Below are 13484 nucleotides of genomic sequence, written 5' to 3' on the forward strand. Positions count from 1 at the left end.
TTGATGGGATATTGTTTTTACCATTAGCAGAAAAATACTTTAACATTTAGCATGCTAATGTTGTTCCTAATTCATTCAGTTTCATATCATGTCATTAAAAGACATAAGAAAAAAAAAAATTAAAAAGGAAATTCTGAAACTCCACCTTCTGGTTTTAGTTTTAAAATATAAAATTGCAAACAGTTTAAAATCTCAGCAATATTATCATCACACTCACAAATTAAAAACAAAAACAGCTTTAATGATGTAACGTCCTTTAAAGCAGGAGCAATAAATACTGTACAGCAAAGCTGAAGGAGTCATTTGAACCTCGTCAGTGATTTAGCATCAGAGCCATTGAAACAGCCTGGTGTGTTGCGAAGAGTGTCTGTGTGTGAGGTTACAGTCTATTCAGTCAAATCCTCTTGCGTTCCTGCAGATACTCGGCGTGTGATGAACCTCCAGCAGGAATCCAGTGTGCCACAATCACTGCAACCCCTTCACTGTCAGAGTAACTGTAACACATCTAAAGACTTTAAAAGATGTGTTTCAGTGCTGCAAGAAGAACAGGTTTGCTCTGTGAGCTGCTCCAGGTGGGAGTTAGTTTGTTTAGGTAAAGAGACAAAATACAAAATACAGGACAATTAGGGAGGGACTCCGTTTCCCCTGAGGTAAACCTGCTTTACTAAAGAACTGTGGGAGGTGACTTTCTAAACTACCATTTACATTTAAAAAAAAAAAAAAAAAAAGGTAAGACCATGCTTAACATGCTAGCTGTCAAACAGACATCACTCTACCTCTTCTTAATAGCATTTAACGGGATGTACAATTAGGAATTTATAGAACAGCAGTTTACAGCCTTTTTAGATAGCTTTGCTTAAAACATTAAATATTTGAAACGGTGCCCTACCCAATAAAATCTATGCTTTTATAGTCCCTTTCTATAAATTAGCCGCATTTTTATTTCAAACAGGAGTCCTAAAAAGCTAAAAACCTGCAGAATAAGTTAATTAAATTTACACATTTATATCAGACAGTCATGAATCGTTCTTGTTTTCTAAACTTTAAGCTCATAAAAACAGAAATGTACCACTCAGCACTTCCTTCTTGACTCTATCCGCATTAAATAGAACACAGTATTATCCAAGTAGTGATGAGAAAAAGCAGGATGAAGACGAAAAAAGAATGTCTCATTACAAACTGATGGGAGTTACATGTCTAAAACTGTAAAATCCTGTGGCACTGGAAAAGATGCTTCTCTGAATCCGTTTGCAGTGCAAGCAGTGCATCAAGGTCTCTTCTTACTACCCTCTTAGCACTGCTCCAGTTCCACATTAGAGCAGGTGGTTCGCAGTGCGAGAAGTATTTTAAATCTGAGGACATCAGTCCCCCAAGACCAACACAGGCGTAGTTCCTCTTTTAAGCTAACTCCATCAGCGTCTTTTATGCTGTGTCAAGATCAAACAGGACAAATGTTCTTGTTCATTCTTAAAATGTCCCACTTTCAGCTCTTTAGTATGTCCTGTTCATCATTTTTTGTCTCCTCTGACGGCGGTTGGCTGTTGCCCGTGTCCTGAGCTGAGCTGAGCGGCCTGGCATTGGCTTTTGTTGACCGCTGGCGTCGTGTGCCATTCCCAATGCAGCGCAACAGATTTTTAAACGTTGCCCACATTTCTTCATCCTTGTAGGAGTAGATACAGGGGTTCATGACAGAGTTAAGTACAGCCAGGAGCAGGAGCCAGCGTTTTAATTTCATAACATTACAGCTCCTACAGTTGAGACCATCCAACAGCAAAACCACCAGGCCAGGAGTCCAGCAGATCACAAAGGCCCCTTCAGGAAAATCGAGAAAATAAAACACAGTTAGGGTTTCAAAACACTCAGTTTTGTTGTATAGCCTTTTTTGTTTTTTTGCAAATGTTTGCTGCAAATTCGCAAATAATAAATACATGCAAGTGTAAAGTCTAGTTTGGATCTCAGCAGGAATCAAACATGATAGGAAAGTTGCTTAACAAGGATGCACAATATTGGATTTTAACCAATGTCAAATACGCTGATATTTTCAAATCCATTTTAGCCATTGTACCGATGTATAAATTAGGGGTGGGAGAAAAAAAATCCATACAGCATAGTATTGCGGTACTTTGTCTAGTGATATATCGTATCGTCTGGTCCACCAAGTATTGATTTTTTCAAATGAACTGCTAATATGAACTGAAGTCTATGATAATGGAAAAATAAAATCAATTGTTTGGACAACTGTTTGTGCAGTGAGGTTGGCAGAGGTGACAGTCATAAAGCAAGAGAAAGTTAGTACAACAAACATGGCAGCACCAGGGGAAGGACATCAGGAATGCAAGCAGGGCACAAATGAGATGGACATGACATGAGGTTTGCAAGAAGTGCTACATAAAAATAAAATACTGCGAAAATATGACAAACATGAGGGCAAGACTAATGCTAAACAGTTGAAAAAAATGGTACCGATCGTAATATAAATATATAAATTCACAATACTCACTGTATCACAAAATGTTTAAATCGCAATAATATCGAATCATGATAATACCGTATCGTAAGGCCACTAGTGATTCGCACCCCTAGTATAAATGTAGTTCAGCACTAAAATTCCAATGCTTTAAACACTTTAAAGTTGAAAGAGTGAGGATGAACAAAGAAAAAGACTTTATCTGACGTAGGTCTGTTAGTCCTGCCTAAAACTCCACAGACTTATTCGTACATACAGCTGACATTTAAAGTCGATAAATCAGTTGTAATTACTCACAGAACTTTTCACATCTACCGATACAAATGTCATGCCAGTAATAGTGGGCAGCCCTTAATCAGAATGTTGTAATTAATTTTGCTAAACAAAAAATATTAATGTCAATGAGTCGGTGTAGTACGCATCCTTTAAAAATGTATTTTTCCTGCATTGTAAAGATAGCCCTTAATTCAAAAACTGGCTTAAGGCTCACTGTGAAGAGAAATTAGGTTTTTAACTAGTACTGCATAATTAATCTATGTGCAATGTCAGGTTGCGCAATTCCATAATCCCATAAAAGGCTGCAATTAGTCTTGTATTAAGTAGCACATGAAAGGTTTACAAAAAGGCCTCAAAAGCCCTATTCGCACAGGATTGGTATTACCAAGGATCTCCAGTCAATTGTAATAATCACACAGGATGTCTGTGTTTTCAGTCCTCTTTGAATTGACAATGTCTTTAATTTGCTGAATAAAAATTCCACAGCAAATTACCTTCCATATTTCAGCACACACGCAGGTACACAAGTAATACTAATCCTGTGCGAATCACTTTTCTGTAATTTTGGGTGTTAATTGAGGTTTTTAATTTTTTTTACAGTCTGTGTGCCTTTTTCTGTTCCATTTTGTGATCTAAAAAATAATACATGCTGTTTTAACACATATGGGCTATTACATAGCTTTTTCTGAGTTAATTTTACCATATGTTAACAGTAATTCCCTTGATTAATTAACGATTAATTGATTAATTAATTCAAACCGTAATTTCCAAGTGCACGTGTGTGCACCACTGCTCTCTTAATACGCACTGGGCTTCTGCTCTGCCTTTAACAGCTTCTATTTTACAGTGCCTGATCTCATATCAGTAGTATTTAGCCACACGTTTAATGCCTGACACACAAAAAAGGAAATATGTTGCCCAACATTCAGTGATTTTATTCCAACAGCTGTCTGGGGAAGAAGGATTGCTGTAATGACTCTTTTACATGAGACGCCTCCCTTTGTCATACATTAAAGGGGGGATGTTAAAGTGCTCGACTTTTTCTGTCTGATCAGGTGCAGATCGCTCAGGTTACATACACAACCTCAATGCATACTGGGAGAGCCAGGAGAGATCGATCACCTGTTTACTGATGATTGACAGCTTCTTACTAAAGATCAAAAAAATGTAAAAAAAAACAAACAAAAACGTAGGCCAATGTTATCTATTGTAAACCCATTATTGACAGTATTTGTAGGAAAGGCTACATGAATGAAAGGCCACCTGCAAAACACATTTATGGATTGCATTTTTGTATAGAATTTAGAAATATAAATTCACTGTGTTTTCATTGCTGCTGTTGTGCAGCACTTTTATGGTTTCCTTCAGAAATGTCAGTAAATTGAAGTACCTTACAGACTTTGCTTATCCTGTGTGAATGTGTCACAGCAAACACTGAAGTCAGGGAGAAATTCATAAATCATGAAAGGTCTATATGCAATACAAACCATGTGAGAATAATGCTCAAGTTTAGAATAGTGCCACTACCAAATTTTGTAGAAGTACCTATAGTATTAAAAAAGGAAAAACTTTTATTTTAAGTTATTTTAAAAGCAGTAAACATCAGGTTTCATATTTTTCATGCTACTTAATAATTAGATGGTTTGAGTTGAGAAATGCACACTCCAAAACTATTATTGTTCTCTGCATTTTCCTTGATAACCACACAATTAGACTCATGATACCATTTATCTACTGTATCATAATTGCAACCGTAAATCACAATATTGTCCACTATAATCGCATTTGCACATCATTACCAATTTGTGCAGCAGTAAGTCTAACTAAGCTTCCAAGCTGGAAATTAAGTGTCTATGAACTTAGGGCACTGTGATTTCCGCGTCAACAGAATCACAGACAGAATTGCGGAATTGGCCAATAAAAACAAAATCTACTATTTAACGCAGAAATCGTGGAAATTGAATGAATTTGACTGAATGCTGTGTTTTTTTAAAAAGAGGAACGTATATCTGTGAAATATGTTCCGGGAGATCACTGAAGTGTGGTACAACGTGTGCCTCACTTCACAAACGCTCACTCCGCCCCCTCCTAAATAGTACAAAGCATGTCAAAGCAGCTGCACGAAACACCAGCAAACATCACGTAGCTCGAAATGGGGCAGTACCAGTAACAAGGAAACTCAACCATGCTACGAGTTATTTTACCTCACCACACTGGAGAGTCACTGAGAGAGAGAGGTGTGTCTGTGCGCAAGGCACACAACTGAAGTCACAACTATAAGACCTGCTCACCTCTCGAGGGCTTCAAACTAAAGTCGGACGCACTCGAGATTTTATGGAGTCCCGTAGTCTAAATGATATTACATTCAAGCATCTAATTTATTAGCTTAATAATCCCTCCCGTAGATTCTGTAGTTCCTTTGGTTGCTTAACAAGCCAACACGTATCTGCATTAACGCAGCAGTCTGATATATATATATATATATATATATATATATATATATACGGACAGACAGCGAGTATGGAGGAAGATGATGGGAGAACTGTTACAGTCAGGAGACAAACACAATGCAGCATCAAACTGCATGGACTGTTACAGACTAAGAGAGAAAAGAAAATTTAGGTAACAGGTTTACTTTTAACCTTTTAACTTTAATGTTACTTTCTTATTACGTTACTATCACTCTGTGTTTGAGAGAACAGAAGGATTTCTTCATTTACGTTATAAACATCAGTAAGGATGTGATTGTACACGTGAATGTGTCTTGAAATGTTGGAAATATCTGACTGTTACACTGGTTATTTTCTAACAGGGTTATCCAAACAACAGCTACTGGGCTAACTGTGGTCCTTTTTCAATAAATTTGAGGTTATTTCTATTTAGTAAGTGAACATTTTATTCATTTACATAAACAGGAAACTCTTTTTAATGGTAAAATTAGTTAAGGTTAAAAAATGGAATTCCAAAAAATTTAAACAGTAAAAACTGTATTTGGCAAAAAATAAAACGGATTTCATAGGGCCCTAAGAACTTATATTCTGACAAACCACTTTTCTGAAGCTATATGTGGTGTTTTATATTTGATATACAATCTATCAAAGTTTTAACTTCCAGGTACAAACAGCTTACCAGAGGGAAAACACATAACTTATGGATATTTTTCTGCAGAACTTTAACTACATTGAAACAGAATTTAAGTTATTAATGATGAGTCTGTGTTCAACATTCACATAATCACACTTTACAGCCATGATATTTAGAATTCAAGCCTCTATTTTCTCTTAATAAATTATGACTAATTGGAAAATCCAGGTCTTATCAAAATTGTTGTTGAAATTCAATGTTGGTAATATCTAATTAACTAGCGGGTTGATTAACTATATTTTTTTCCCACAGCCTAAACAAAACAAGCAAATACATCAAAGATATATGTAAGAATGTAGGCTATTTGTTTATTTTCCAAGTAAAAACCTAAGAAGGCACAGGAGTGCTTTCGCTGCCTTATACCCCGACTTCAACCCTTACAACAAGACGACACAGGTCAGGAATACAATGCCATTATTGTGTTAAATTCTTAATGCTGTCAGTTTGGTAAATAATATGATAAGTCACAGGGCAACCCAAGCAGCCAATTATTAGCCATCAATTTCAGACATGTTTGGGCACAAAACAGAGCTACTAAAGAGATTTCTGGAGCTGAAAGGAAAGCAACAAGCAGCAACTTGTCTACCAATACGGATGTTGACAATACCAGCATGTCTACAGCTTCAGTGGATCTGCAGAACAAAACAAGTAGTGCTCCATACAGCTGTCGTTTTGTTTCTTTGTCTGCCAAGCGTGGATACATGTGCATGAGCATTGAGCAGTTTTTTAACTAGCTGAAAGTCAAATGTCTGCCACATTTCTACAATAAATATCTTTTATCTAAATACTAGTTCTTCTTGGTTTTTTGTTTCTCCTTTTTATGCCCCACATCTTAAAGGTAAATCAAATTTGATAAGACTACGTTTATGGTCTTCCTTTTGCATTTTGGGGGGGGGGGGGGGGGGGTTGAGTGTAAAAATATTAGTTTTAAATCTAAGGAAAAAAGGGGATTTAGAAGCATTCATTCAAGCATCTTTTTTCTTATTTGGTGTCCATTTGATGATGGTGGTTACAGAAAAGTGAAAACAAAGTCTGAATTTTGATAGAGTAGTTTGAAGCTTCTCTTAAAACTTTGGAGATGTACAACAAAGAAATGACTGCAGGCTATGAAAGACACTTTTACCTGCTGTGATTCTACAAGCGTGTCACTCCTTTGGTAGATAACAAAGTAACCAAATAATTGAAGTAGGTGTGAATTTGCACATTCATCCATCCATCCATCCTCAGTGTTTTCTTTCCTGCACAGGAAGCCACCAGGGAAATTGCCAGCCTTTATTTTTATTTAAAGCTGATGCACACAGTCATTTACTCTGGTTGTAACAAAGAATATGCTGGTTATGCATTCTCAAACTGGTTTGCCCAGTTAAGGTTTCTGCCTGGGCAGAAGACTGTCACTCTACTGCTGCCTATTTCACATCCCATAGTCCTTGGATATCTGAGCTTGAGTCTCTAGGTCTTTTGTCTCTCTAGATATTGCCAAAACGTTCTTCTACTTTTTCTCATTTGCTCTAACAATGGCACTTGAGTGCAAACACACCACAGGCTCAAGTGAATCCTGCAAAGCATGTGAAAGCAATTGAAGAAGTCCTCAAGTATAGGTTCTTCTTCCTCTTTCCTTTTTATGGGATCTTTAGGGAGGAGGGGATGTTCACTGGAGACCAGTGTGTGTGCTGTGGTGTGTGGACGTTACGCCACACAGGCTGTGGAGCCTTGTCCTTGCAGGGAGAGATAATTACACAGCAGTCTGGGATAAAGTGAGGCAGACAGCTCCTTCAAACAGCTACATACTACACTGTACTGAGCCAGCTGTCCAGGAAGGCCAAGTGCCCAGAGAGACAAAGAACAATGACAGACTTTTATCCTGAAGGGCAACTGTGCAAGTCACTACAGCTATGTCATGCCTTTTTTTTTTATCTGGATGACTGAATAAAGAGGATATGAAAACAACATCAAGTGCATTTGTACTGAGATAAACTGATCTGACCTCATCAGTCTCTTCAGATTTTTTCTCTGTCTTATGGTATGGCAAGTTACTTAATGCACTAGGTGTTGCAGTTGTCTGAGAACATTTAAAAACGAACCTATTTAGAGTTTCAATAGAGGCTCCAGCAGTGCTGTGCTATTGTTTAGTTCTTAAAGGAAAGCACTGGGAGGGGAAAGATAGAGTACTTTGCGTCTTTTTCAAAGTATTCTGTTGCAACAACTAAACAAAGAGCCATATCAGGATATCAGACCACCTTATCTTGGGGGGAAAGTCAAGCAAAAAGATTAAAAGTTTTTGTGCCATTGATTTGGGGAAACATGCGAAAACTCTGCAATTATATTTTCAGGAAAGTATGGCATAAAAATGCCAAAAATGTCTCTGGTTTGGGCTTCTAAAGCAAATTTGTTTCGTTTTTCTGTTTAAAATACTCAAATATTTTAAGGTAGACTGTCTTTTTTTTTGCAAAAGCATGACCATAAATTCACCTCTTAGCTGTAGAAACATGTGAGGGGCATCTTTGGCATGTTTTATCATTTATGGGCTGAATATTGATCAATCAAGATAAGATAAAAAGATATAGTTAGAATCAATAGGCAAATAAGCTCGTTTAAATCCCTGACAAGTGCGTAAGACACTGAAAACATGAGTATTTTGGTTATTCTGCTCAAGGCTTTTTCTCTTATCAGCAAAACTTTGGTTACAATCCTGCATGATCAGCAGACTCAGAGAATTGCCTGGACTCTAAACCCTGACAATTACGCACAGCTGTGTACCGTGATGTTTACAGCTGACTGGATATGTCATGACTCACAGTTATATCAACGATGCTGCATAGACATTTTAATGATCAGCACCTACCGAGCACAACCATGACCGTCTTTATGAGCTTGATTGGCGTCCTCTTGCGGTTAATAGAGCCACTGGTGTGGGGCGTCAGCATTGCTGTCTTCTTCTTGACATATGCATAGATCCTCATGTAGATGGCCACCATTACCAGAAACACCACCAAATTAGACACCGACCAGAAGACCAGGTAGCTCCGGCTAAAGATGGGCGCTAGCTGTGAACAGTCGCTCAGGTTGCAGATGCAGTTCCAGCCGAGACTTGGCACAGCACCCATGAAGATGGAGATGGCCCACACAAGCACGATCAGCAGGGTCACCCTCCGCTTTGTAAGGTTGCTGTGGACGTTCCAGTGCATGACAGAGATGTAGCGCTCCAGAGCTATCACCAGCAAGTTTGCCAGAGAAGCTGAGAGACTGATGTCCAGAAGACCCTGACGGATAAAGTATCCTTTAACTGTTAGTTTCCGTGACACCTCGCCCGTGTTAAACATGAGGTACACGTATGCTATCCCTGCCAGGAAGTCTGAGGCAGCAAGGTTGGCGAGTAGATAATAGAAAGGGTAATGAAACCTCTTGTTGGTGATGACGGCAGCTATGACCATGGCGTTGGAGACCAGGATGAAGCAGCAGAAGAGCGAGCCCACCACCTGCACTAAGATGAGCTGAGCACTGTACCATTTGTCGTCAGCACCGCTGTTGTTGTAGAAGAAGCCCATGGACTCATTATAATGACATGTCTGGTTCTGCTGAGCCATTTTAGAGGCAAGTCTCTGAAATGAGAGAGAAACATAATGAGTAAACATTTATCAATACTTTATCTATTGAAGAGGAGCTGAAAGAGAGTTCGGACCAAAAACTATGACTAAGAAAGTTAGTCAACTACCTTTTTTCCAAAAGGACAACTAGACTACATCTTAAGTTTTCTTCAAGGAGACTAAAACAGGACTAGAATGAAAAGATGTGAAACTTTCATATATTCTTAATACATCTCATACAAAGTAAAACATTTCAAGACTTATTTGTTTTAAATAAGTCTAAATTTGCTTAAAGGGATACTTCAACATTTTGGCAAATTCGCCCATTGCCATAATTCCTATAGTCTTAGTAATAGGTTTGTTTCCTTTCATTGTCAGTGCAAGCTGTTTTGAGATTTGGGGGGACCGATATACCAGCTGCACAGCTAATGCTATGGAAGCAGACGGTATTTTTTGCTTTGCTTTACTGGTAGACGGCTGACAACATTGACTCTGGACTTGATAAAACACAGTGGACCAACACCAGCAGATGACATGACACCCCAAACCATCACTGGAAACTGAAAACACTGGACTTCAAGCACCTTGGATTCTGTGCCTCTCTTATGATTTCAGAACGAAATTCAAGACATACTTTCATCTAAAAACATGACTTTTGACCACTGAGCAATGGTCCAGTTCTTTTACTCCTTTGCCCAGGTGAGTTATATAACGTCTGTGGTTCAGGTGTGGCTTGACACCAGGAACACGACACTTGTAGTCCATTTCCTGGACCTGTCTGTGTGTGGTGGCTCTTGATCCACTGACTCCAGCTCCAGTCATCTCTTTGCGAACCTCCCCTAAGTTCTTGACTCTGCTTTGTTTGACAATGCTCTCATCCTGTTGCTTATGTACCTTTTCTTACCACACTTTTACTTTTCCAGTCAACTTTCTATGAATATGCTTTGATACAGCCACTGAGAACATCCTGCCCTTTCAGCAATGACCTTCTGTGGCTTACCCTCTCTGGGAGGAGTGTGAATGAATGCCCACTGGATAATAGTCAAGTCAACACTCAGCAGTCTTCCCCGTGATTGCAGTTGTGTGAACAGAACCAGAGAGAGAGAATGAAGGCTCAGGAAACCTTTGCAAATTAGACTTTTCCACAATACTCTTACATTTTGAAGTGGATTTTTTTAATCTCATGATCTGTAAACTGTAATCATCAAGATTGAAATTACATAGTTTTGCAGTATTTCACTTTGTATGAGATGAATCCAGGATTATAAAATTTTAACTTTCTAATTGTTTCAAGATGCACCTGTATATTTGTAAAGCTTTTACACTTTATAAAAACTATCTTTCATTAGGTAGCATTTAAAATGAGTAGTATAACAAACATATATATTTTTTTCACTTAAATAAATAAATTAAACTTTCACAAAAATATATTAGTGCTTTAGGTTTTTTTGGAAAAAGAAATGGTTAAGTTTCCTATTTTTAGCTTGCAGTTTTTGGAGAACTAGCCTTAAAAAAACTAAACAGGCATCATTGTACCTAAAGCTGTAAATTACTGTCCTAAAGTTAGTTCCTATACAACAGGGGAAAAAAACAGAGAGAATTTATTAAAGGGAAAAATACAAGGTCTCCAAATATGAACCTGAGCACAGTGCGTGGGTAAATACAAGCTACTTATAGAGACATTCCAGCACTGATAACAAGGGACAAGTGCACATGCAAAGAGGGCGTTTAAGTGGAGGCTGCTTTGAATAAAACCAAATATAGCGTCATACATGAGGACAGTTGAACAGTTTAAAGCGGCAATATCATCGAAGGCAAAACAGCACACACCTAGCAAAATGAAGATAATGTCCAGAGTCAGTACCTGAGTTTTTCTCCAGTTAAAACATTCTTTAGGGTAAACATTACAAATATGCTGCAAGACAAGAGTTCAACGTAAAAGAGCCAAAAGTACGACTTCCTCTGGGATTAACAGACAATATATTTCAGCACGAAGTTACCTGTCCGACAACAAAAGAGACGAGATATTTCCTCAAGGGAGTGTCCAAGAGCTCGTACAGACCACAAACATGTTTGTTAAACTAGCAGATATTTCCGAGAACAGCTGTAAATTAAGAGGGGGAAAAGAGTTACCCGTAGAACAATTGGCCAGGTGAGTCTACCTGAGTTAGAGAGCTGTCCGTGTTGCGTCAGAGTAGAAGTTGTGAAATATTCCGGGACTTTATGAGCATGTTTCCCTCCGGAGTTGAGCGGCAGTGGGCAGAGGGAGGTGTGCGCAGCTAGCGCGAGAGCAAAGTGAAGGTATAAAAGTTAAACGTCTCTACTTTGAGGCTCGAGCTCGATGACGTAGAGGGCGTGTGCCACCCAGGCTCGAACGTGAATTCCTCCGTTCACCGCACCACGTCTGATTCAAACTGAAGAAAAACCGAACCGGTATGTTTAACGTGAGGTTAAAAATCTTAAATGATATTATTATTCCTGCCATTAAGGTCTCCAGACTCTACTTCACCTGTGGAATTGTGTATTTCTATTTATCTACGGCAAAGTAACCCGAAAGAAACGGTTCCAGTAGCCCTTTTTAAAATCTATTCTTTAGAGGTCTACTTCTATTCAGCTACAGAAAAGGAAAAAAAAATGTACTTTTAAAACCAATTATTTATTCAAAAGTTAGAGCTGTGTACATGAGAAGGTAGCAGGGGTGTAGCTAGGGATTTTGGGCCCCCAGAAAGAGAATTACACAGTGCCCCCCTTAGCCAGCCAGCTATGCAAAAAATGTTCTGGCATTTTATGAATATTTAGGCCTTTTTAATGTATTTTCAAGTATGAGTTCCCTATATTGATGAGCAATTTTTTTTTACTGTATTTCAAATAAATTATATATAGTACTAGTATTATTTCCTTTACATTAGTTTATGTTTTTATCAGCAGGTCCACCCACAGATTTGGCTGGGCACCTGAATACACCCAGAGAATGGGCCCTCCCTAGTGGTAAGATTTTGATGATATCAGATACATGTGTGTTGGATCAGTAGCATTAGTGCTAGCGTCCTGGCTAACAGGCACTTCATTTTTGAGCTGAAAAATGTGTCAAGCTATTATTGGGACTGATAATGAGAATATTTATTGGTGCCACGTTCTTACCTCTTTTAAGAATTTTTCAGCCAATTTCAGACACTTTCATCAGTTTTGCACACTTTAACCAAATTTACCCCATTGCACACATTTTGCCACTTTTTGACCGATTTTCATCTCTGCGAACCTATTTTTTTTGCCATTTTCTCCCTATATGAGCCATTTTTAACCCATTCTCACCACCTCTTCTGCTGTTTTTGCCAATTTAAAACCATTTTGCCTCTTTTTACCTATTTTTGCACTTCTGTAAACCCATTTTTTTGCCTGTAAACCCTTTCTCCATTTCAAACCAAATTCTTGCCTTTTTGCCCTTTGTAAATAATTTTTTGTCCCTTTTAACCAGTTTACCCATCCTGCCACATTTTGCCAACTTTTTAACCCTTTTGGCCAATTTTCCTACCTATTTTGAGTTTATAACAATGCATTTTACCACTTGTAACCCCTTTTCATTTTTTTCTGCCTGTTTTTACAATTTTATCCCGTTTTTCACCTGTCCACCATTTTTTTTTTTTTTGCTTCTGTCAACTCATTTTTGCGACTTTTAACCTTGAGACAATATATACCATTTAAGCTTTCTAACCCCCACATTCAGAAAATGCTTACTTCACTTGTATTTCTTCACCACTCTATTTGATGCAAATTTCAGTCCATTGATCAATTCCTTTTGTTGCTTTTGATTAAAAAGATGAAACTAATAATTATCTAAAAAAACACACACATAAAAACATTTTTATTGTTTTTAACAAATATGTAACCAATTTTCACCCACTGAAAGTATAAAAAATGTACAACATTTATTTTGTCTCTAGGGTGTTTTCTTTGCATGTTTACTAATTATTATTCCCTTCCTTAGTCAAAGTTGTACTTCTAGCTCAGTCAGA

The 13484-nt window shown here is 37.9% G+C and overlaps 1 protein-coding gene across 3 annotated transcripts; it reads right to left on the bottom strand.

The window, feature by feature from the left end:
- Positions 1-220: 220 nt before the first annotated feature.
- On the bottom strand, positions 221-11761 carry lpar3 (lysophosphatidic acid receptor 3). Of its 3 annotated transcripts, none has more exons than XM_041790756.1 (3): positions 11634-11761; positions 8730-9486; positions 221-1812 (listed from the first exon to the last, which is right to left on the bottom strand). In XM_041790756.1, the coding sequence occupies exons 2-3, from the start codon at positions 9469-9471 to the stop codon at positions 1484-1486; spliced, it is 1071 nt and encodes a 356-aa protein (XP_041646690.1). In that variant the 5' UTR covers positions 9472-9486; positions 11634-11761; the 3' UTR covers positions 221-1483. The 3 variants fall into 3 exon arrangements, with proteins under 3 accessions (XP_041646690.1, XP_041646689.1, XP_041646692.1); XM_041790755.1 differs by having other exon boundaries at positions 11605-11750; XM_041790758.1 differs by lacking the exon at positions 11634-11761 and adding an exon at positions 11302-11382.
- Between the last annotated feature and the right edge of the window lie 1723 nt (positions 11762-13484).

Source organism: Cheilinus undulatus, linkage group 7 (genome assembly GCF_018320785.1).
Source record: "Cheilinus undulatus linkage group 7, ASM1832078v1, whole genome shotgun sequence".
NCBI lineage: Eukaryota > Metazoa > Chordata > Actinopteri > Labriformes > Labridae > Cheilinus > Cheilinus undulatus.

Bases quoted from the DNA above. Each gene is read 5' to 3' on its own strand.
- lpar3 (XM_041790756.1), bottom strand. From the start codon at position 9,471: ATGGCTCAGCAGAACCAGACATGTCATTATAATGAGTCCATGGGCTTC. The intron at 1,813-8,729 runs GTAGGTGCTGAT...ATTTTCCTGAAG, and splicing joins GACGGTCATGGTTGTGCTCG to GGGCCTTTGTGATCTGCTGG.